Here is a 23,203-nt window from a genome sequence, read left to right as displayed (position 1 = left end):
CATCTAATCATGTTCCACGACACACACACTGAAGCAAAAGGAACTCAAACACAGTCTCGACTCTCTACTCTCTACTCTCTACTCTCATCTCCGTCCCCTCCTTTGACTCAAAGATGCCGCGCCATCCAACCACCCTTCGAGTCTTCTGCGTCGGAACCCTCGACACCAAGTTCCACGAGCTCCGCTTCCTCTCCAACTCTCTCCGTTCCAATCTCCAACGCTTCTCCACTCACCTTTCCTCCAAGGTACTCACCAAATTCCAACATTCATTCATATTTCATAAAAACCACCGCTATAACCGTCTCGCACTGACGGAATTCAGTTACAGGTAGAGGTGGTGGTTGTTGATGTCTCTGCTGGTCCAGAGGAACCAAAGAGCATCCAAGATTTCACATTCGTTTCCAGGAGCGAAGTTCTCTCTTGCTGTGGTGGATCAAACGCGTATGAATCGGACAGAGGTAAGGCCGTTGCGAGGATGTGCCAAGGACTTGAGCAGTTCTTGAAGAACTCTCAAAACGACAAGGAGGGTGTTGCCGTTGCAGGCGTCATTGGAATTGGGGGCAGTGGAGGGACATCAATACTTTCTTCTCCCTTCAGGTCTGGGACTGATGCAGGTTCTAATGGCCACAAGGATTTAGTTATTTTATTATAATTATACAATGTAATGTTCAATTTGCCCCCTATTATTTATAAAATTTGACCCCGAACTAAGGAAAAAATGTTTGATCACTAAACCAAAACAGTCTTTCTGCGTGCACTAAATAGTCCCGAGGTCTCATTTGCACCGATTACGTACCTGATATTTGTAAAAGTGCACCATGTTACTTCCTTAGTCCTTTAAGTGATTCATCACGCCAATTTCAGGAGGTAATTGGTTCAATTGAGATCTCGGAAACTATTTTAGTGCCCGCGGCCAATCTCATGGACAACTTTGGATTTTAACTCAAAACTATTTATTTTATTTGTATTATGTATTATTTTGCGGCCATAGTATAAACTTTTTGTATCCGTCATTTGCTTCAGGTCCCTTCCAATTGGTGTCCCTAAGGTTATTGTGTCAACCGTGGCCAGTGGTCAAACTGAACCTTATGTTGGGACATCGGATTTGGTGTTGTTTCCTTCCATTGTGGACATTGCTGGAGTTAATAGTGTTAGCAAGGTAATATTGTCCAATGCAGCTGCTGCTTTCGCTGGAATGGTTGTTGGAAGAGCTATTCAGAGCTTAGAAGATTCGTCTTCTGTGGGAGATAAGCCTACTGTTGGTATAACTATGTTTGGGGTTACTACTCCATGTGTCGATGCTGTTAAAGATAGGTTGAATAAGGAAGGTTATGAGAGCCTTGTTTTCCATGCAACTGGGGTTGGTGGCAGGGCTATGGAGAATTTGGTTAGAGAGGGATTTATACAGGTATCTATATATGCACACATTATTTGACAATGGCAAGTTAATTTGACATTGTTTATCTGAAAAATTGGGACTTCAATTCTTTGGTAGAGGATGTAAGAATTAGTTATATTTTGATTTAGTAGTTATATATCCTTATAAAGGAAGAAGTTAAGGTTTGGAAGCATGGCATAAGAATCGATGATCTTTATGAAGTCATGATATACCCTCCTAAATAGTGATATATGATCTGGAATATCATCTTAGTTCCTAACGAAGAAAGTATTCGTGGTGCTTTTTATATTCTTCAAGATATTAAATGCATTTAACCTTTAACCATAATAAGAAATTTGGAGAATAATTAGAAAGGTTTGATCTCTTCTAAATTTAGTCTACTTATTAGTAATGGATGTTCTGTTGAATCTTATATCAAAATTTCGATTAGATTTCTGAAAACGTGGATGTACTTGTTTGTTTTTTTCATGGATGTACTTGTTTCAACCAATTGCATATTCAATTGCCTTTTTATGGGTTCATGACAATTTATATATGGATCTAAGCTTTTGGTTATGTTTGGTCGTTGTCCTATTGCAATGTAAAAGTTTCATTTTACCTACATGAATGCCTGACCAAATGAAAGATCTTTACGGATTATTTATTGAGCTCTGTACCACATCCAAATTATTTTACGTAAATGCACAAGTGTTCCTGTTTGGGAAAGCATGCACTTAAGTATCTTTCACATACTTGTATAGTAGACAAATTATGAACGCTTTTACACTGTTTCAGATTCTTGTTTATATATTACTGCCTCCATTTGTGTTTTTTCACATATATTACTTTCTTTTCCCAACTTTTCTTAGGGTGTTTTTGACATCACAACAACAGAAGTAGCAGACTACATAGTTGGAGGCGTAATGGCATGCGACAGTTCTCGCTTTGATGCCATTTCAGAGAAGAAAGTCCCCCTAGTTCTAAGTGTCGGAGCATTAGACATGGTGAACTTTGGTGCGAAAGATACCATACCTCAGGAATTTCAGCAGAGAAATATATATGAGCATAATAAGCAGGTGAGTAATCTATTTGACTAGGATGTTTGGCTTTCAACTAGGCATATTTTTGCATTATCAATATTTTGCTTTAATTTCATGCCAATATGGGACTTATTTTAGAAAACACAGAAGAATCTTACCTTAGATGGTTTAAACATGTGCTGCTAAGGCATATAAGCACTACTAAGAAGAGTAGATTAAATGAAGGGTAGCCAAAAAGATAGAGATTGATGGAGAGTGGAGACAAATAAAATCATATAGGCAAAATTTAGATTCTAAATGGCTTTATATTAGACATCATTTATGATAAAACATTATGGCATCATTTGATTCATGGAATAAAACCTATCTAGAAGGTTAAGTTCTGTTGCTGTAATGTTTTGTCCGTCATCTTAACACATGTTGAATTTGGCGATGAATTTCCTACTATTGGATTCTACTAAAGCATCGTAGTCTTAATGGTAATTTTATGCTTCACAATTGTTATAATTGCTGCACTTAAGCTAAAATACAAAATTCTGTCAAGTTCAGGTTTCACTCATGCGAACAACTGTAGAGGAGAACAAAAAGTTTGCTGAATTCATTGCAAATAAACTGAACAATTCATCATCTAAAATCCGTGTTTGCCTCCCAGAAAAGGGTATATCTGCTTTAGATGCACCAGGGAAGCCTTTTCATGACCCAAAGGCAACGGGTACTCTTCTTCATGAACTACAAAGGCTTGTTCAGACAAATGATGATTGTCAGGTACTATAATTGCTCAATAACGACGTTTATTAAAACTATAAGCTTCAATTTAGTTTGGACTTTATTTTATTTATCTATTATTGATATTAGGATTTGCGAAATTTGAAAGTTATGAATTTTTCAGGTAAAAGTGTATCCCCATCATATTAATGACCTTGAGTTTGCAAATGCATTAGTTGATGCATTTTTGGAGATTAATGAGAGCTCTACTAAAGATTCTACTCATAAACAAGTAGCCAGTCCTGAATCCATTGATCACTTTCGTAAAGATGATGATGCTTCAAATGCATCAAGTTTTAGGAACATTGGCTATGCGCCTAGTGAATTCCCAGATGCAAAACCAGGTTCTCATTCAATTTGCTTAATGTTTCTATTCTTCCCAAACATTTGGTAATTGAAGTTCTAGATATGCACATATACTATCTTTGTACTGGTTTGGCCTTAAAAAACAATGTGTGTACTTTGCTGGATTTGTAGCAATGTGTGGCATTTGGCAATGAAGAATTAATTTTACAACTTTTCCATGTTATTTTTTTGCATGTTACTCTTGATCTGCATTGGCCTAAAAATGTTTCACCTAAAAATGTTACCCCTTTTATGCTGAATTGCACAGAAATAAGTAAGTCTCAGTTTACTTTAGGTAGAAAGTGTCTCTTTACGCCTGATGCATTTACTATTTATATTGGCAGAAACTTTGGAGAAAACACGCTTTATATTGCAGCAATTAAAATCTCAAATAGATAAAGGAATACCTATAATCGGAGCTGGTGCTGGGACAGGCATATCTGCCAAGTTTGAAGAAGCTGGAGGTGTTGATCTGATAGTGCTGTACAACTCAGGGCGCTTCCGGATGGCAGGGAGAGGCTCATTAGCTGGGCTTTTACCTTTCGCCGATGCTAATGCTGTTGTGCTTGACATGGCTAATGAAGTTTTGCCAGTATGCTTATACTTTTACTTGTTCAATGAGATCCTACAACATTTTCCTACTGTGAACTTCCTTTCAAGCTGTTTTGATATCAGTTCTCTGATTTTTCCTTCGTACTGTTCAATTTATCTTGATTCCTATGCTTTGTCTAAATAATTGGTGTAACTTTTTTGGCAAAGAATTCGGTACCCTCTCTAAGGCAAGGCTACAAATGACATTTTCAAAAATAATTCTGATTTGAACCTCATCTTTTTTTTTTTTTTTTTTTCCATCTGAAATTACAAAATTTTTTAAAGCCAATCCTTGTTCTCACTCTACTGAATTGCATAGAAAACAACCTACATGGCTAAACCAAGAACTCATCATGGCAGCATTATGCTCAAAGAAACCCAAATCAACTCGAAATTGGCAAAGACAATGTCCTCCATTTTCTTCTTCCTCTTCCACTCCCTAACCTCGTGCTCCTCTTCCAAAAATAATTAATTCATTCCATGCATATTGTGTTGTGTACTATACAATTCAATTTGTAACTTTATTGATTGTTATGTGTCTCCCCGTGTTGATGCTCAGTTTGTTCTTGTCCATCATGAACTAGGTGTTATAATCCCTAGTAAATAGGTAGAGTTAGATGAGATTGAATTCTCTTAATTGCTATGTAGCAAATGCGAGGACTATGAAGGACATGGTAAAAGCGTAGCAAGAGGACCTGTGAAATCTGGCTTTAGGAGTTCATAAGAGAGATTTCTTCTTCTTTTAGCCATTGCTTTAGTCCGAGCTTGTGGGTTGGTGTCTCTGCGATTTGGTGGAATGGAAACAAAAGTTGGGCTCAGAAAGAAAATATCCGAAATTTAAGAGCAATTTTATAATTTCAGATAAAAGAAAGTGAGGGTTCAGATCAAAATTATTTTTAAAAAGGTTACCTGTAGCCTCTTCTTAGAGAATGCTACTAAATTTTTTGCCAACTTTCTGATGGAAAGAATTTGTCATTTTATGTCATCTTTTGTAATAAATAAAATCCTCTTTTGAAGTTAGTGTTGTGTCCGTTTCTCCAGCACTCTGTCTAACATGCTGATCTTTGGTATTTCAGGTGGTAAAGAAGGTACCGGTTCTTGCTGGAGTTTGTGCAACTGATCCTTTCCGTCGAATGGATTTCTTCCTTAAACAGGTGGAGTCTACTGGATTTTCTGGGGTGCAAAATTTTCCAACAGTTGGATTATTCGATGGAAATTTCAGACAAAATCTTGAAGAAACCGGAATGGGATATAGGTAAGTGTTAATTTAATAAAAGAAATTTTTATCAGTGTTAATTGAACCGAATCATATCTTACAACTTTTGTTATGTTACCTCATTAGCTTGGAAGTTGAGATGATCCAAAAAGGTCATAAAATGGGTCTCTTGACAACCCCATATGCATTCAATCAACATGAAGCTGCGGAAATGGCTAAAGTTGGTGCTGATATTATAGTGGCCCATATGGGTCTAACTACAACGGGTTCAATCGGTGCAAAAACTGCTGTTTCACTGGAGGAAAGTGTGGTTCGTGTACAAGCTATTGCAGATGCTGCACATAGGATCAATCCCAACGCAATTGTGCTGTGCCATGGAGGTATGTACATCACCTAGAAATCCTTTTGTTTGGGTATTGTGAATTATTAGAAAGTACTTTTCACTGATCAATTGTTATTCTTTGGAGCTAGTGATAAAGTGGACAATACTTTGAATTAGACAACTGAAGAAATGCATGTTAAATAAGAATAACTGAAAGTGAGAATTGGAGTGACGGTCTGAGGGATGCCGGATGAAGCTCGGATTGAAAAGGGTGTTGCCGAGTTGATGAAATAAAATAATGTGTTTACAACTTTAACCTTATAGAAATCTGTTTGGAAATTTGAATACAATGAAAAAATTGGAAACAAAAGTTGGACACCAAGTTCATGGAATCCCCCTTTTTAATAGCAGATGTGTGACTAAGTGTTCGTTTGTGAGTTGGGGTTTTGGAGAGAAATGAGGGGAAAAGAATCTGTGTTAAATTTTGAATTTTTTTGCTACAAAGTACAAACCCTGCATTTCCCTCCTTTCCCTCCCCTCCAAAATCCTAACTCACAAACGACACTGTAGAGATGGTCCTAGATGTCTTGAGATCCAAGATTTTTTAGGGGAGGGGGTTGGGGGTGTGGAACAGAAAACAAGAAAAGGAAAGACAGTTATAAAACTTGGAAGGTGACCGTAGGTGAGGAAATATGACCTCAAGATTCTGGTAACAGTTGTGAATATTGGAATTAAATATAGCTTTCCGAGAAAGTTTCAGAATCAAGGAAGAGAGGTCAAACTTGAGTGTTGGAAGGTAAATTCAGAGTGTGCAGCATATTGCACAAGAATAATGTACCATAATGAGAATGCTCACTACTATTCTGTATTTTCTGAACATTATTGTTCTGTTTTTTGTGATTTTTTAGTGGCGTTCAGATTAATGTACTGGGATATGCAGGTCCAATATCAGGTCCAAAGGAAGCAGAATTCATATTAAAGAGAACCAAGGGAGTCCATGGATTTTATGGCGCATCGAGCATGGAAAGACTACCGGTGGAACAGGCTATCACAAGTACAGTCAAAGAGTACAAAGCAATTTCCATTAGCTGAGGTTTAACATGTTTGTTCCTTCATGACACTGCTCTTAATCTGTACGTATACCACATGTCTAATAAGTAATAACGGCGTTTTTATTTTTATTTTTTTTTTAATTTATTATGAGACATACTAAAATTGTGGAGAACGTAGGATTCACTGTTATATAAAATTTAGTTGTAAATTGAAATGAAGCAAAACCAATGTACTATACCTTTATTTGGATCCTTTGGAAAATACAATAAAAAGTATTGTCCTTTATCATATGGTTGTGTGCCCAAATCTAGGGAACATGGTTCAGTAGAAGGAATTTATCGTTCTTTAACCAATGTCAAGGGTTTTATTCTTGTTTTGAATATGGAAAAACTTTAAATATTCTGGTTGTGCACCTAAATCATGCCTAAGCTAAAATGTACAAAATTACTGATGGCACTAGAGTTGTATAATCACAAAGTGAGGGTTTAGTGTGTGTTCTTAATCCGAAGATAATTTGCGGATGAATGAGAGGATTTCATCAGAAACTTGTTGAGCTTTCTCCTGATGTATAAAATGGTGGCCATCCATTATAACTACTTCCAGATTTGGAACGAGACTCTTAAACAAGTCTCCTTCGACATAATCCTTTGTACCCCCACTACTTCTGAAACCAAAGTCTCTCTCTCCAGCAATGAACTTTGTTGGAACTGTAATCTTTGATCCCTCCCATGGTGCAAGAAGCTCCCAGTTTCTGCAACCATTTACCATGTAATAATTATGTGCAAATTATTAATATTCTAACATACACAAGTTTAGTAGCCAAAGTTAATACGCTTTGGAAAAAGTAATAAGTGCAGCACTCCTTAGACTCTAAGGCTCAAATCCTAAACTCCGAATCGTATATCCTGAATTTTAATTTTTAAGTCTAAATCTGAACTATCGATATAAAATATAATAAATGAAATGTTAAGATTTGTTTAATTAACAAGGAAGTGTGCAATATTCCTTACTTAGTAAGGAGTGTTTAAGATGAGCCTAAAACTGTGTATCTTTGTTAAACCAACACTAACTTTAACAAAGTGAAAATAAATACTTACAGGTCCATTGCACGGTAATAGTTGAATGCACCAGTAAAACCAGACTCTTGAAATTTGTCAGCAAAGACCATGAGTTCCTCTTCAGTTATCCAAGATGGCAAAGCGGAAGGTGTTGGCAAGAAATCAATAATCTCCATGCCAGGAGGAGCTGCTAGAAATTCGGTCCAAGTCGCTAACATGAACTTCTTCATCACTGTCAAACAATCATATCTTGCGAAGGCTCTCTCTGCTCGACCCGGTTCCTTTCCGGCCAACACAAAACAAATTAGCAACAAATTTTAGAATTAAGTGAATCTAATTCAAGCACGGAAAGCCAGTCTAAGCTAATCATGTCTTGTTTGAGCAATTTAAGGAATGAGTGTGAATGGTACCTGGAACTGGGAGATATGAGTATTATCACCATATGCCATTCTGATAGCTTCAACGGTTTTAATAGTTGGAATCCTTGGGAAGTAAGGAACGCCTATAGCAACAAATCCCTTAACTCTATCAGGCCTAAAGAGACTCATGTGCCAACCAATGTTTGCTCCCCAATCATCTCCAACAACAAGTGCCTCCATTCATTTAGTGTTAAAATGGGTCAAAAGGTTATAATATCATGGAAAACAAATACATCAATTCTCCAAGTATTTGATCACATAATTGAATCTGATCAGGAAGTCCTTTACACCTCATTTAGTATTTGTATTTACAATAATAAATAAATATATCGATATCAGAAATATAAGAGTTTAACCAATATATTAAAGTTACAAATTAAAAATTCTTTTATAGAAAAAAGTAACAATTTATTATACATTTATTAAAGTAAAAAAATTAAAAAACTTCTATTATTTTCACGGCACGTTAGTTAAATCCGAAACATGATCATAAACTTCTTATCCTCTTTTGTTCTAGTATCTTTGCATTATCTATTTTGAAACACTTAACAAACAAAATCTTAAATTAAGTTGAGAAATTAGAGTTTAAGAGAAGAAAGTAAAAGATTTATAATGCTAAGTTTTTAAAAACTACACTAGGATTTTGACATACCTGTTGTTCCCCAAAGTGGTCAATGAGGCCTAAAAGGTCACCAACTACGTGCATAAAAGTGTAGGAACTGGGGCTGATAGGAGAATCTGAATCACCATATCCTCTTAGATCAGGTGCTACTGCATGATAACCATGGTTGGCCAAGTATTTGAGCTGGTGGCGCCATGAATACCATATCTCTGGAAAGCCATGAAGCAGCAGAACCAGTGGTCCTGTTCCTTGCTCTGCTATGTGCAACCATATCCCGTTGGTTTTGATTCTTTGGTGATTCACTTCACTCATGATCATGGCCATGGATATGGTGCTTATTAATTTCTATCAAATTTTATGGGTCAAGCAGAAGGAAGAGGTATGTAGGTGGCGGATATTTCTTTTTATGCGTTAGTTGTTATTTGTTTCAAAAGGATTTCTTAGATGTAATAATTGTGATTGTGATTGGAGCCATTAGACTGAATTTCTATGTATTCCGACTGAAGGGACAAATAAACTTTCGAAGATTTATATTTTTGATAGATTAATTTTAAAAAAATATTAATAAAATTTTTTAAAATAATAAATGTAAATAAATTAATTTAAATTTAAATTAAAATTTTTTATTCTAATCACAAAAATTAAATTAAAAATTATATATTTATATCTATTATTTTAAAAAAATTTATTAATATTTTTTTAATTAATTTATATAAAATATAAATTTTCAAAAATTTATTTATCACTTTATTTATGTATTTGCAGAACATAATTACGCCAAGCCTCAGAACACAACTTTGACTTGGAAACCCCATACGTTGGACCTTCTAGATGGTGTATGCATGTTTATATGTGCATGAAAAATAGATGGTACCCATATTTTATCAAAGTCAGCAGCCAAATAAGTCTAGTTTTCACTCGATTCGATAGATGTATGTAGATAATATTTAAATAATATTTTACAAGAAATAGACAAGAATAAGAGAATTTGATGTTGTGTATAATCTTCTAACCATTCTTTGAACCAGAGGGGACAAATAGAGAAAACAAACCAAAACTAAGCACGATACGCCACATTTGCTTCATTTGTAATTGCTTGGATGATTGGCATTTGGCAAATTATATATATTCCCATCATTTTAGTGGCTTGTTTGACAAAAAATCTTAAAGGAAATAATACATACATCCTGAAAAAAATATTAGCTTGGATTTCTAAAAGAAAAGATATAGAAGTTAATTTTTAATTAGTTAATATTTTTTAGAATTTAAAATTTAAAATTTAGAATTAAAAATTTATAATTTAAAATATAAAATTTAATATAAATAAAATAATTTTAAAAAGTTAATATTGACTGAAAAAAATTAATTCTGTAACATTACTCTTTGTAAAATTAATAATAAGCTTTGTTTAAAATTCCATAAACATTAGGTGATTAATATTTTTTTAAAATTTATTAGAAGGGACAAAAATACATCTAAAAATTTATACGCTGACACGACTACACTTTAATCATTTAATGAGTCACATGTGCACATTATTTATATACTTTGGCGGATACAGTATTTTCATGTTTATTTTTTTAGGAAGAAAAGACAAAAATACACTTGAAAATTCACACGCTGGACACGACTAAACTTTAATCATTTAACGACGCCACATGCGGATGGCCAAAAAGGTGAATGTGTCTGCTGGAGTGTATAAATAATATGTACGCGTGATTCATTAAATGATTAAAGTGTAGTCATATCCAGCGTATGAACTTTTAAGTGTATTTTTATCCTTTCTTTCAAATTTATTTATATTTAAGTTAATATTAATTAATTTCTATTTTTTTCAATTAAAATTGTTAATTTTCTAATATTCCGTTTTATTCAACACCACCATCATCAACAGCATATATAATTGAAAAATGAAGAAAGAAATTTTAGGACTAAACAAATAAATATGCCGCCATTGAGAGAAAGTAGACTTATTCAAACAATAATAGAAAAAATTCATTCATGAATAAGTCTAAAGATATTTATAAACGAGTAAATATTTAAATTAGTTTTTAAAAATTTTAAATTAAATGTTTTGATTCTTAATAACTTTTTATTTATTAATTAGAAGTCTTCGAAATTATTCTTGTTGAATAGACTAATTCTTTTATTGTTTTTAATCAAACTTTTAATATGTCTATTAAAAAAATAAACCCTACACAAATTTTATTATAAGTACATTAAATTGAGCTAAGTCTCAGAGTGGTTCCTGAAGTTACACTCGTACTTCATAGTAGTCCCTAAAATTATTAATTACCCAAATTGGTACCTGAAATTAAACGTCGGGACTCAGTGTTGTCCTTCCGGCACATTTCCTCCAGGTGGCGTCATCAGAAAGCTGATGTGGCTAATTTGGTGACACGCGGGCAAGGCTAAAACGACGTAGTTTTTTTGGTGGCGCGTAAATGGCCGAAAACGATGTCGTTTCACTCCAAAAGTTGGTTTTGAAGACTCCCCCATCAAACGTTAACATAACGCATTGTCTTCCCTCCCTCAAAATACAACACAAACCCCTGCTCCCCTTTACTCGTCAATGGCGGTGGTTGGATTGTGGTAATTGTTGCGATTTCTGTGGAGCACGACTGCTATATAGGATCGGATATCATCATCTGCCTCAAACGAAGACTGTATCGAAGACCCGTCTCTCTGGAAAAGGTAAGGAAAAAAGAAAAAATATAATGTGATATAAGGAATGCTCTGTTTTTTGTTAAGGTTGTTAGTTTAATCTCTTCAGTAGTTAGAAACGATTTTTTGGAGTGTTATCTGTGGGTATGCATATTTGTGTTTCGCAATATTTAGCTAGGGTTTGATCGCAACTAGTTTTCAGAGTGGTTAGGCTAATGAAGGTGTTGACTGTATGAGGGCTGTTTGTCATGGGAAAATGCTATTTCTTATCTATTATGCTTTGCTGCATTTACAGTTAATGTGGTTTCCAACTTGTTAATATGGTTGAAGATGATGAGGTTGATCATGAAATTTTGTTTCTAAATTGCAGATGGGAGATCCTTGGATTACCATCATATTTCACCATGGAGGCTTATTCGTCACAGAGCGTGATGGAACTGTGAATTACAGTGGTGGACAGATTTTTGAGTTGCCGAGAGTTGACGTAGACACTGCGGATGTATTTTTTATCCGAGACTACTATAAGACACTTGGGTATGACAATGTGACTCACTGTTGGTGGCTGGTGCCTAATAGACCATTGCAAAGAGGGCTTAGAGCTTTGACACATGACAAAAAGCTCATGGAGATGTGTTATACTGCTCAGACCAACAAGGGAGTTGTCCATGTGTATTATGAACATGGGGTCTCTGAACCTGTGTTTGATGAGAAAACAGGACTAGCATCATCCAAAGGCAAGGAGTTGATAGTGCTACCAGACCCTATTCCACATACATACCCCAGCATCAATGTGACAGCCAATACAATTTCCACCACATCACCACCAATTCCAACCTCAGAAGCAATGAACACAATTCCTACTCCAACAACAATCCCCCCAACTATGCCTACTGGTAAAGGTATTTCAGGACCAAAGCATAAGAGTCACACTACTGCAACTTCTGTTAGTTATTCCAAATCACCACCCAAAAAAATGGCAGCACCCACAGCTGCTGCTCCCAGTGTTAAGCCCACCCCACCACCAAAAACAATGGCCAAACCCATAGTTGCCACTACTTCTAAGCCCAACCCACGACCAAAAAGACTGGGCCAATCCACTGCTACTCCTACTATGAAGCCCAACCCACCACCAAAGTCAACGGCCCAGTCCACTTCAAAACCTGTAACAAGATCAACATCACAAAAATCAAGGAGGTCTGATATACCAAAGAAAGGCCCTCAGAAAGTAAAGAATGCAGCATTACATGCTAGGAGGCCTTTAACAAGATCAGCTGCAACTGGAACTTTTGGAAGAGCATCTGTTAAGGGAAAGGATCCTGAGACTGTGTTTGTTAGCTTGTCTAGTGAGAAAGAATCTTCAGACTCCCATGACAGTTATGACAGTGTAGAGGACGAACCGTATAGGCCTGCTGCTGATGATGTCTCTAGTGAGGAAGAAGAAGTGGTTGGGCAGAGATCAACTGGAAAGAAGAGTGATGCTAAAGAAGTTAATGAAAAGAGTTCAGTTATGCTTGAGGATGATGGGATTGTGTGTGCAGAGTCAGGGTCTGAAGATGATGAATTCTTCTTTGGCCCGATTCCGAAGGTTGGTGAAACGGGAGCATATTATGATGCTCAAGATGGAGCTATGATGAATCTGATGGTGGAGAGTCTTGACACTCTGAGGAAATGAAGACTCCACCGAACTCTGAGGATGAGTTAGACGAGGTTGAGTCAGATGAGGTGTTTCCGGTATTTAGGGAAGGAGGAAGGTTTGGTGAGCTTAAACTAAAGGTTGGGATGAAATTTAATTCTAAGATGAAATTCAAGGAAGCTATTTGTGAGTACTGTATCCAGGAGGGAAGGTGGATCTGGTGGAAGAAGAATGACAATTTAAGGATGAGGGCTGTTTGTAAGGGAGAGGAGTGTGGCTGGGTAGTATATGCTTCCATGGACAGTGAGGGTAACTGCTGGCAGATCAAGACATTTATGGACGATCACACTTGTCCTAGAGAGACTAAGAACAAGCTAGCTAATAGGAAGTGGCTGGGTTGCAAACTGGTTAGGAAATTAAGAAAATATCCCAACCTTAGACATTGTGAAGCTGCCCAGTACTTTAAGAGCAAGTGCGACTTGGACCTCAACAAGTCTTCACTGACAAGGGCTCTAGGGGATGCTAGGGCCATAGTTTATGGAGATGCTACTGCCCAGTATGGTATGGTTAGGGATTACGGGTTGACATTACTAAAAACTAATCCTGGCTCCACTGTGAGTATTGGTGTTACACCTCATCCCAATCCTGATGAAGATCCAACCTTTGATAGGATGTACATTTGCCTTGATGGGTGTAAAAGAGGGTTCAAGGCTGGCTGCAGACCACTTATAGGGTTGGATGGAGCATTTCTAAAAACAAAACATGGTGGTCAAATCCTCTCTGCAATTGGTCAAGACGCAAACAATCACATTTATGTGATTGCTTATGCAATAGTGTCCATCGAAAACACGGAGAATTGGCGATGGTTTCTGGAATTGCTGCACCAAGACTTGGGTGACTACAAGCAACATGGTTGGTGTTTTATTTCAGACATGCAAAAGGTATGCATATCTATTGCTAGTTATCCTAACTAACAGTTGTCATTCTTAGATATACCTGCTGCTGTGTAGTGAATAATAGTAGTATAAATTGAATAATTGTTGTGTAAATTAAATAATTGTTGAATTGAATATCTGCTGGTTTATAAACACAAATCTGTTTACTTAGATTGAGTAATTGTTGTATGCTGCATAGTTGATGGTTGCATTATAGGGGGTAGTATCTGTGTACTCAGCTAAGCTAAGGACCAAGTTGTGTGAATTAAATAATTGTTGAATTGAATATCTGCTGCTTTATAAACACAAATCTGTTTACTTAGATTGAGTAATTGTTGTATGCTGCATAGTTGATGGTTGCATTATAGGAGGTAGTATCTGTGTACTCAGCTAAGCTAAGGACCAAGTTGATGTCACTTACACAACTTTAGGGACCACTATGAGTTCATTAAAATAACATTAGGGACCATTTTGAGGCTCGATTTGAAACTTTGTGACTGGCTTGTTGGATTTGCAGGGTCTAATTCATGCAGTTCAGGATGTGTTCCCAAATGTCCATCACAGATTCTGTGTATGGCATTTATGGAGGAACTTCAACAAACAGTGGAAGGATAATCAACTTAGAGGTTTGCTTTAGGAGTGTGCAAGGTCTACGACTCAAGAGGGATTTGTGGAAGGGATGAAAAAATTGGAAAAGCTAAATAAGGATGCTTGGAGTTATCTATGCAAATGGCCAAAGAATTCATGGCGCAGGGCATTCTTCAGCATTGCACCAAAAATGGACAATATCTGCAATAATGCATGTGAGGTTTTCAACTCACGGATCAAGGACCCTAGAGCCAAGCCTATTATCACACTGCTGGAGGAGGTCAGGATGTACATCATGAGATCTATAGCCAGGAACAAGGTGAAGTTGAGGAACAATGACGGGATTCTACCTCCAATACAGAGAAGTAGGTTGGAAAAGATAAGAAAGGAATAAAAAAAATGGGTTCCCATGTGGTCTGGTGATTCAGATTACGAAATATTTGAAGTTCATGGGTGGCCTACAAATATGGCTGTGGACTTAGGCAAGAGATCATGCACCTGTGGTTTTTGGCAACTAAGTGGTATGAATTTTTATGCATATTTTTTAATTTTTTTATTTTCGATTTGCAGTTCGAATTATGTTTATGTATGGCTGTGATGTTCTATGTAGGGATGCCATGTGTGCATGCATGTGCTGCTTTGGCCAGGGCTGGTAGAAGGCCAGATGAATTCTGTCATAGCTGGTTGACCATGCAAGCATACAACAACACCTATGGCTTCCATATAAATCCAATTTCTGGCCAGGCACTGTGGGAGAAATCACCTTATAATAGACCTCAAGCAACAAAGTTCAAGAAGAAGCCAGGGCCAATCAAGAAGAAAAGAAGAAAGGATGCTGATGAGGAGCCAAGTAAAGGCAAGAAGCAGAAGACCTCAATGAAAAGAGTTCATAAAAAAGGACATTGTCGCTATTGTGGTGAATCTGGTCACACAAAGAGGAACTGTCATAAGAGGGCCGTTGATGAAGAATCAGCTGCTGTGGCGGCGGCTGCTGCTGCTGCTAATTCTAATGCTAATGGAGGTGAGGTCAATAATTCTGCTCCAACTGCTGCTGTAAATGGTGGTGATTCCCCAGCTGTGTCACAGGATCAGGTTGAGATTCAGGTTGATCTTAGTCAGCCTATTATGTCAGAAACTGATGACTCGCAACAGGTGGGTAATATTATTTACCCATATATATACATGTATTGTGGTCATACATTAATTTTTCTTAGTCACTTTAAATTTTTGGTGTTTCATACATAGGTGCAACAACCTGCTGTTCGGCCATCCAAACTGCCTCCTAAGAGAAAGTTGTCCACACCCAGTGCTACCACCCAACCATCCAGCACCTCATCTGCAAGCACTCTATCTCCTCCATCTGCAAGTATTTCATCTGCAACCACTCCATCTGCAAGCACTCTCCCAACAAGCAATCAGTCTGCAAGCACTGAAACAGCAACGAATCTACCAGCAATGCGATTTGTGCCTAATCCGGGATTCAAGCCACCCAGAACCAAGAATTAGTGACTTAGTTTTTTGTATTTAGGGACAGTATGGTGTCTTTATTTCTCTGTTTTACTGAAGTAATGTACTGTGTATGCTTTCTTGCTTACAATTCCAGTGTTGGAGATTGAAAACTTATGACACTTATTTTTTGAAAACTCTGATATAGTTGGTGACTATTGTTCTGGCTTTATAATGCCTTATTTTGGATGTAATCACTACAATATGAAATATGAATTATGACTTTCTTGAAGAGATCTGTGACAGATTTTTGGTTTTATTTTGCACTCTCATATGCAATTAAGATGCTTTCCAAACACTATAAACTCCTATTTTATTGACAACATATGCAAGCACACTAGTCTCAATCACTTTAATTTTCATTTCTTTCAAACAAACTGACAGGTACAACTACAGCAACAACATGCACAATTCATGTGTTTCTTTCCAGATACAATTGGCCAAACTGCCTATCTAACTTTAAGATAAGAATAGCTACTGTAACCAGCAGCATAAATACAAACACCAAAACTCCACCCACTTTTAGAACCCTAACTTCAGACTCTAATCTTCCAAGTTTCCAAGCAAACTTCATCTTCTATTTTTCATTGTCAATTGAAGGGCTTGCTCTACCATCACATGTGATCACATCTTCTTCAAGAATTTTATCAATCCACATAAACAAACCACACCACTTCTTGCCTACAGTCTACACCAAGGTAAAAGAATCAACCAAATTTATATCCAAAATTACAGCAAACAACAACAACAACAACCACTTACATTGTAGTTTGGGCAACCCACGAAGGGTCTCCCTGGATTAGAATCCGTCATTGACCATCACAGCACTGGTCTCAAACCGCATCTGCACCATTCTGGCAAACGCGAATTCCTGTTCCTGTTCATTCTTCTCATGATGCTTCCAAACGATCGTGGGTTGTTCGAGCTTCCAGCAGCATTGCTCGCGCTAGCGATTGTCGTCTGGGTATCAAGATGCTGCAGAAAAACCAACGGAAGAGACCAGAAGAGAAGAGAAGAGCACTGGAGGTTGATCTTCAGATTTGGGAATTAGGGATTTTAAACTTCGAATTAGGGACCAAATTGAGTCAATAAAATTCGTTCTTCCACCTCAGCTAGCCGTTAGCCTTGCCCGCGTGTCACCAAATTAGCCACATCAGCTTTCCGATGACGCCACCTGGAGGAAATGTGCCGGAAGGACAACACTGAGTCACGGCGTTTAACTTCAGGTACCAATTTGGGTAATTAATAATTTTAGGGACTACTATGAAGCACGAGTGTAACTTCAGGGACCACTCTGAGGCTTAGCTCACATTAAATTCTAAAATTTAAGACAATTTAGTCTCCTTCGATACTAAGAAGAGACGACCAAACAGACGTGAATAACTATCGAGAACTTACATAAAATAGAAATTTACTTAGAGTAATTCTAAATTAATTAATATTCATTAACTTTTTTGTTATTTTTCTAAAAATAATCAGTAAATATTAATTTTTTTATAAGCGACAAATTTTTTTTTTTGTATTTAATAAATATTATATTCATTTGATCTATATTTTTAGGACAATTTACTAAAATAAAATATTTGAGTTTTAATATTACCGAAATACAACTTTTGAAGTTTGGATATCAAAATACATTTTTTTTTAAAAATCTATACAAATTACGGGAGGGGTCCCATGGATTCTAGATACATGTAAACAGTGGATGGGGTTCCATAGTTTACGTTCAAAACGTATTTGTATAAAAACTATGGTAGGGGTTTTACGGTTTCTATTGGAAGCTAAAATGAGCATAAACTGTGGAAGGGGTCCAGCGGTTTATGCTCTACTATAAATACGTGAAAGGGGTGCAGTAGATTATTCATTTCGAAATACTTCCAAGTTTCTAGAGAGAGAGAGAGTAACGTTTCTAGAGAGAGGAGGTGGAGAAAAAGTGGAGTGATTCGGATTCTTCTTGGGCTGGGATCATGGCAGATGAACGCAGTCTTTACCGTCTGAACGGTGTTGCGCACGTAGCCGGCAGCATCAACGAAGAGGTAAGCCTGCTATCTTTTATTTATTGTATTTCATATAACAGAAAAATGTAGTATAGGACAAGGGTTATTTAGGATTAGGATTTGTTAATTAGAATTAGGATTTTAAAATTAGGAGATAGGTCTAAATGTTTAAGTAGAGTGATGTTCCTCTCGTATTTAAGACATAGGGTTCAAACTCAAATTTGTTGTTTCCTAAGATAGCGTTTGTTTTTAGAGACAGGACAGAATATGACAAGACAATAGGACAGAGACATTAAAAGTTATTCTTTGTGCCAATATTATATTTGGATACACATGGATAAGACCAAAATATTATATGAAATGACTAAAATAGCCATATGATTTTAAATTTTCTGGTATAAATTAATTTAATAGGGAATGAGAGTACGTAGGAGTACAGACAATGGGGACTTGAACAAAATATTTGAAAGGGCCAAAAATTTTAATAAAAAATTATATAATAATATTTATATTAAAATAAAATTTATAAATATAATTATTTTATTTTTAAATTTATTATTAATATGTAGGAATACATATGGGTAATATTAACAAAAAAATAAATCTGAGTTTGATTAATAAAAAATTTCGTTTAGGATAATAAGCCAAATTAATTTTAAATACAAAATCAGTTTTAAAAAAGAATCCGTTTTTACATGAAAAAAATTAGTTTTTGCACATAAAAATCTATTTTTATTTAGAAAACCAAATTTTTTTTTATCTAAAAACTGATTTTTCTTTTCAAAAAATTGATTTTTTTAAAATTATATAAATCAATTACAACTTATAAATTATTTTTTAGTATTTTAAAAGATCAATTTTACCTTTATAATATTTATCTTTCAAAAGTTATTATTTTTTGTTATTATTTTCATTACAAATCAAATAATATAATATAAGGTTAAAATGAACAATAAGAAAAAAGAAATTATCTAGCCCAATAAAAATTTCTACAAAAAGGAGAGAGTACTTGAAAAAAGAGAAAGAAGGAGAATGTAGAGATAGAAAAAGAGCATGAAGAAGAAAGTACTTTTCTGAGAACAACGCAAATTAGGAAAAATAAGAAGGGGGTAATAGTGGAATAATAAAAAATATCTATGGACAAAAAAGAAAAAAAATCATAAAAAAAGTTCGCGTCCCTCTTCCAAATTCCGTGTCCATCATTGTCCTTCGTAAAAGAGTGGACACAAAAGTATAAAAAACTGTATCGGAGACAATATGTACTGTTCAGTGTCCATGTCTTTGCTTCCAAACACTTTTTAAAGATGTGCTGTCCATGTCTCCGTGTCCATGTTTTCGTGTCCTATCTCCGAAAACAAATGCTACCTAAGCATTCATGTTTGAAAACTAATTTTTGAAATTTGAACTTTTAAACAGGTAACTTTAAAGAGTAAATTTTGTAACTTGAACCTAATGGTTATATTTGCATTCTTAAATTTAAAAAATTATAAGTGTTGTATTTTAGCTTTCTTATCATGTTATGTTTAGTATTTGCTTACGTTGAATTAAAGATTTGTGTCTTATATTAAAGCCTTATTAATTTGAACCTAGAATAGTTGTGAGTGATGCAATCTCACTTGGTTTTGGTTTCGCACATGTTATAGCCTAGTAGGTGCATCACCAGTGTCCGGAGGCAACAGAACATGCCTTTGCATGACAGGATCATACCGTATTTGGAGAGGGCAGGTCTGTACCACCTGGCGAGGCTCAACACGCGGTGGTTCTGGTTGGATGAACCCCTCGTCAGCGCATTCATTGAGAGGTGGCGTCCTGAGACGCACACCTTTCACATGCCATTCGAGGAGTGCACAATCACACTGCAGGATGTCGCATACCAGTTGGGGTTGCCCGTTGATGGTTTACCTGTATCCGGGTGCCTGACAGATTTTGAGAAGCTGATGGAGGATGGCCGACCTACTTGGGAGTGGTTTCAGGAACTCTTTGGCGAGCTTCCCCCGCCGAATAAGGTGAAGCAGTTTACGGTTCACTTCACCTGGTTCCATGAGAGATTCAGGGTGCTGCCGTAGGATGCCTCTGAGGATACTGTACGGATATATTTACGGGCATATATTATGATGCTGCTATCCACTCAGCTGTTAAGGTTCAAGTAATTAACTTAGCTGTTATCAGTTTATATGTTTATTTAACACTATCTTAGTTCAGGTGGGCCACGTATTTACCGACATCCGACCGCAGGAAGGAGAGAGTCATCCAGTGTCGGCTTGCGTTGGACCGCTTAGGTGACCGAGATGTAAGTTTTGTGTTTATTGTTTCCAATTTTAGCTCCTTTTTTCCTTGTTGATAAGTATTTAATGCACTAATGGATCATGCTGTAAACATTTGCAGATTATCTGGGAGCCTTATGCTGCGTTGGACGTGCTGGCCGTTGTTCATCCAGAGATTCTAGCCGAGGAGCATAGTCGGTTATGGCGCGCATGTACTAGTCTGATTTACTTCGCCGTCATTGAGTGGCACCAGGTGGATAGGGTGTTGCCACAACTCAGTGGCGTTCAGCACGTGCCTGAGACGGCATCAAATATTGACCGGCTTCATGCCAAGGACGGTAGGGGCGGGGATAGGTGGTTTCCGGCATACTATCAGGTGTGGCATCTGAGTTGGCAAAACAGAGTGGACGCTGTTTTGAGTGTCTCCCGGGTGGCTGATCCCGGGCCATCGGCCGAGTTTTTGCACTGGTGGTACAGGGTAGCCCATAGGTTTCTGTCGCCAGATTTTTCATTTGCCGATCCCAGGGTGGAGGTGATCACTCAGGAGGCCATCCAGAGAGGGTCGTCACAGGCCCCCCTCGGGTACCGATGCCCCATGTGCCTGATAACAGGCGTGTGGAGAGGCGACCCGGGTGACTGACCGGGAGTAGTGATGGCTAGATGAGATGATTCAAGATGAGGATGTCCACGACCGCGGTTTATGCTTAATTGCACACTCCAACAGAAACCGTGGAACTCCACCCACGGTTTACATGTATCCAGAATCCGTGGGACCTCTCTCGCGGTTTGCATAGATTTCTCAAAATTTGCATTTTGGTATCCAAACTTCAAAAATTATATTTCGATAATATTAAAACTCAAATATTTTATTTTGGTAAATTGCTCACATTTTTATAACAATATTTAAATAAATATTTAAAAAATATAAAAAAAATTAGAATAAAATTCGATCTTTAATTTTTTTATTTTTAAAATAATTTAGTTATTTACAATAAATTTTTTTAAAAAAAATTTACTTGACATAAAATTAGTAAATTTTAAAGATGAAAATAATTTTTTATAATATTTATAAAAAATTATATTAAAATTTAGTTTTTAAAATTTTAATAAAAATATATATTTAATATTTAATATATAATTTTTTGTCATGTTTTTAAATTTTTCAGATGGTTAGTATACTTTAAAATTACTTTTATCAATAATAAAAATTTTTAAACACAATTTATTTTTTTATTTTAATCAAGTAAAAAAAATTGAGATTTTATATAAAATTAAAAAAATAAATTAAATATATAAAATATAAAATCTTAACAAAAGATTTAAATCTTAAAATTGTTATATCTAATAGAAATTTTATAAAATTAACTTATTTATTTAAAATCATAACATCAAAATATTTTAAGAGTTAAAATCGCTACATTTTTGCGAGTACCAATAGAAGAGGAAGTTGATGGGATGGGAGGATTATCATCCGATATAAAATGATGAGAGCGGACAGAAGAGGAGCAATAGAATCAATTGAGAGGGTAAATAATAGAATGAGGTGGTGTTGGAGGCGATGAGAGCAGGAGCCTGCTCCTATTTCACGCAAAAGGTCCTCCCTTTCAATCGCAACAATACTCTTCGTCTTCACCAATCACCCTCACCCTTCTTTCTCCGCATGGCATCTCAGGGTGCACGCGCCTCCATTACACCCGCGTCGCACCCAATCCAGCCCAAACCTGAGGCCGACAAAAAGCCCGATCCGGCGCCGCACAATTCCCCCAAAGATATCCCTCCGCCGCCGGAGAAGCCGGAGCCCGGCGATTGTTGCGGCAGCGGTTGCGTCCCTTGCGTTTGGGATACGTACTACGACGAGCTCGAAGAATACAATAGACTCTACAAACAGGACCCTAACCACAAACCCTAGTACTATTTCTTTTTTCCTTTCTTTTTCACATTTCCCCCTAATTTTTAAATTAGAAATTCACAATTCACATGTCACAATTCAAAGGTTTGTTGTAACAATACGCCCATTCTTTCAAGATTACGATCTTGACGTTGTTGTATGGATCTTTTATTTATAAATTGTCTGGCTGTAGAACATAGTTTCATGAACATAGAATGAATTTGTTTTTTATGTTCTTTATTCTTAATTGTCAGATTCGTAGGAATAAAATTTCGTTTTTTTTATGATTAGAAAGATAGATTGCAGGAACATTCCTTGTGTTTGAATGATATCTGAACTTATTTATTTATTTATTTAATTTTCTGATCTATGAATGGCATGGTGGGGAAGGAGAATAAATCTCTCTGCATTTTAGCATTGCATAATTCCCTGGCTCAATAATGATGGGTTATGGGGATTCTCTATCAATGCTTATATAAAATAATTTTGGAGTTTTATAGTTCTCTGAGAACTTTGGTAGTTCTTTGGGGTTCGGGAACTCCTACAGTTCTCTTCACCATGAATGACACCCTGGTTGCCTTTGAATAAAATTAGTTTGAGTTTAAAATAACTTATTATGAATGCTTTAAAGTCATTGTGAAAGAAGAAATTATTTTTCTCTTATTGAAAACTCTCTGAATATTGAGCTCTTATTCAATTCATGAGCCTCAAGCTCTCAGTTCAGGGTTGCTGCAGTATAGTGAACTGTGTTGGTTCATGATGTTTTGAACTTTATTGCTCCTTGCGTTGGTGGTTCGTTTTCTTGTTTCAGCTTATTGTTGCTGCAATATCTTTATGCATAATCTGAAATTGATTCTTATTACGATAACACTTTTTTGAATTTCCTACTCTGTGCTTGCTATGTTGTTCCCTCTTTTTG

At 36.3% G+C, this 23,203-nt stretch overlaps 2 protein-coding genes across 3 annotated transcripts; one reads left to right on the top strand and one right to left on the bottom strand.

Moving 5' to 3' along the window:
- LOC112720335 (toMV susceptible protein tm-1(GCR26)) lies at nucleotides 1-6,998 on the top strand. 2 transcript variants are annotated; one of them, XM_025771241.2, is made up of 10 exons: nucleotides 1-245; nucleotides 329-597; nucleotides 1,024-1,408; nucleotides 2,248-2,454; nucleotides 2,968-3,183; nucleotides 3,308-3,527; nucleotides 3,873-4,120; nucleotides 5,196-5,374; nucleotides 5,462-5,715; nucleotides 6,598-6,998. In XM_025771241.2, the coding sequence occupies exons 1-10, from the start codon at nucleotides 114-116 to the stop codon at nucleotides 6,747-6,749; spliced, it is 2,262 nt and encodes a 753-aa protein (XP_025627026.1). In that variant the 5' UTR covers nucleotides 1-113; the 3' UTR covers nucleotides 6,750-6,998. The 2 variants fall into 2 exon arrangements, with proteins under 2 accessions (XP_025627026.1, XP_025627025.1); XM_025771240.2 differs by having other exon boundaries at nucleotides 6-245; nucleotides 323-597.
- LOC112720337 (epoxide hydrolase 1-like) lies at nucleotides 6,925-9,274 on the bottom strand. The gene is made up of 4 exons (XM_025771242.3): nucleotides 8,840-9,274; nucleotides 8,179-8,361; nucleotides 7,808-8,049; nucleotides 6,925-7,461 (listed from the first exon to the last, which is right to left on the bottom strand). Exons 1-4 carry the CDS (start codon nucleotides 9,131-9,133, stop codon nucleotides 7,209-7,211), a joined length of 972 nt encoding a protein of 323 aa, XP_025627027.1. The 5' UTR covers nucleotides 9,134-9,274; the 3' UTR covers nucleotides 6,925-7,208.
- Between the last annotated feature and the right edge of the window lie 13,929 nt (nucleotides 9,275-23,203).

The sequence above is a fragment of the Arachis hypogaea genome, chromosome 11, assembly GCF_003086295.3.
Source record: "Arachis hypogaea cultivar Tifrunner chromosome 11, arahy.Tifrunner.gnm2.J5K5, whole genome shotgun sequence".
In the NCBI taxonomy this organism is placed as follows: Eukaryota; Viridiplantae; Streptophyta; class Magnoliopsida; order Fabales; family Fabaceae; genus Arachis; species Arachis hypogaea.
The sequence above is the reverse complement of the archived record's forward strand: the minus strand, read 5'-3'. Positions and strand labels throughout refer to the sequence as shown.

Coding starts and splice junctions, on each gene's coding strand:
- LOC112720337 (XM_025771242.3), bottom strand. CDS start 9,133: ATGGCCATGATCATGAGTGAAGTGAATCACCAAAGAATCAAAACCAAC. Junction 8,362..8,839: donor ACCACTTTGGGGAACAACAG/GTATGTCAAAAT, acceptor AAATGAATGGAG/GCACTTGTTGTTGGAGATGA. Junction 7,462..7,807: donor TATTACCGTGCAATGGACCT/GTAAGTATTTAT, acceptor AAATGGTTGCAG/AAACTGGGAGCTTCTTGCAC.
- LOC112720335 (XM_025771240.2), top strand. CDS start 114: ATGCCGCGCCATCCAACCACCCTTCGAGTCTTCTGCGTCGGAACCCTC. Junction 246..322: donor CCACTCACCTTTCCTCCAAG/GTACTCACCAAA, acceptor GACGGAATTCAG/TTACAGGTAGAGGTGGTGGT. Junction 4,121..5,195: donor TGGCTAATGAAGTTTTGCCA/GTATGCTTATAC, acceptor TTGGTATTTCAG/GTGGTAAAGAAGGTACCGGT.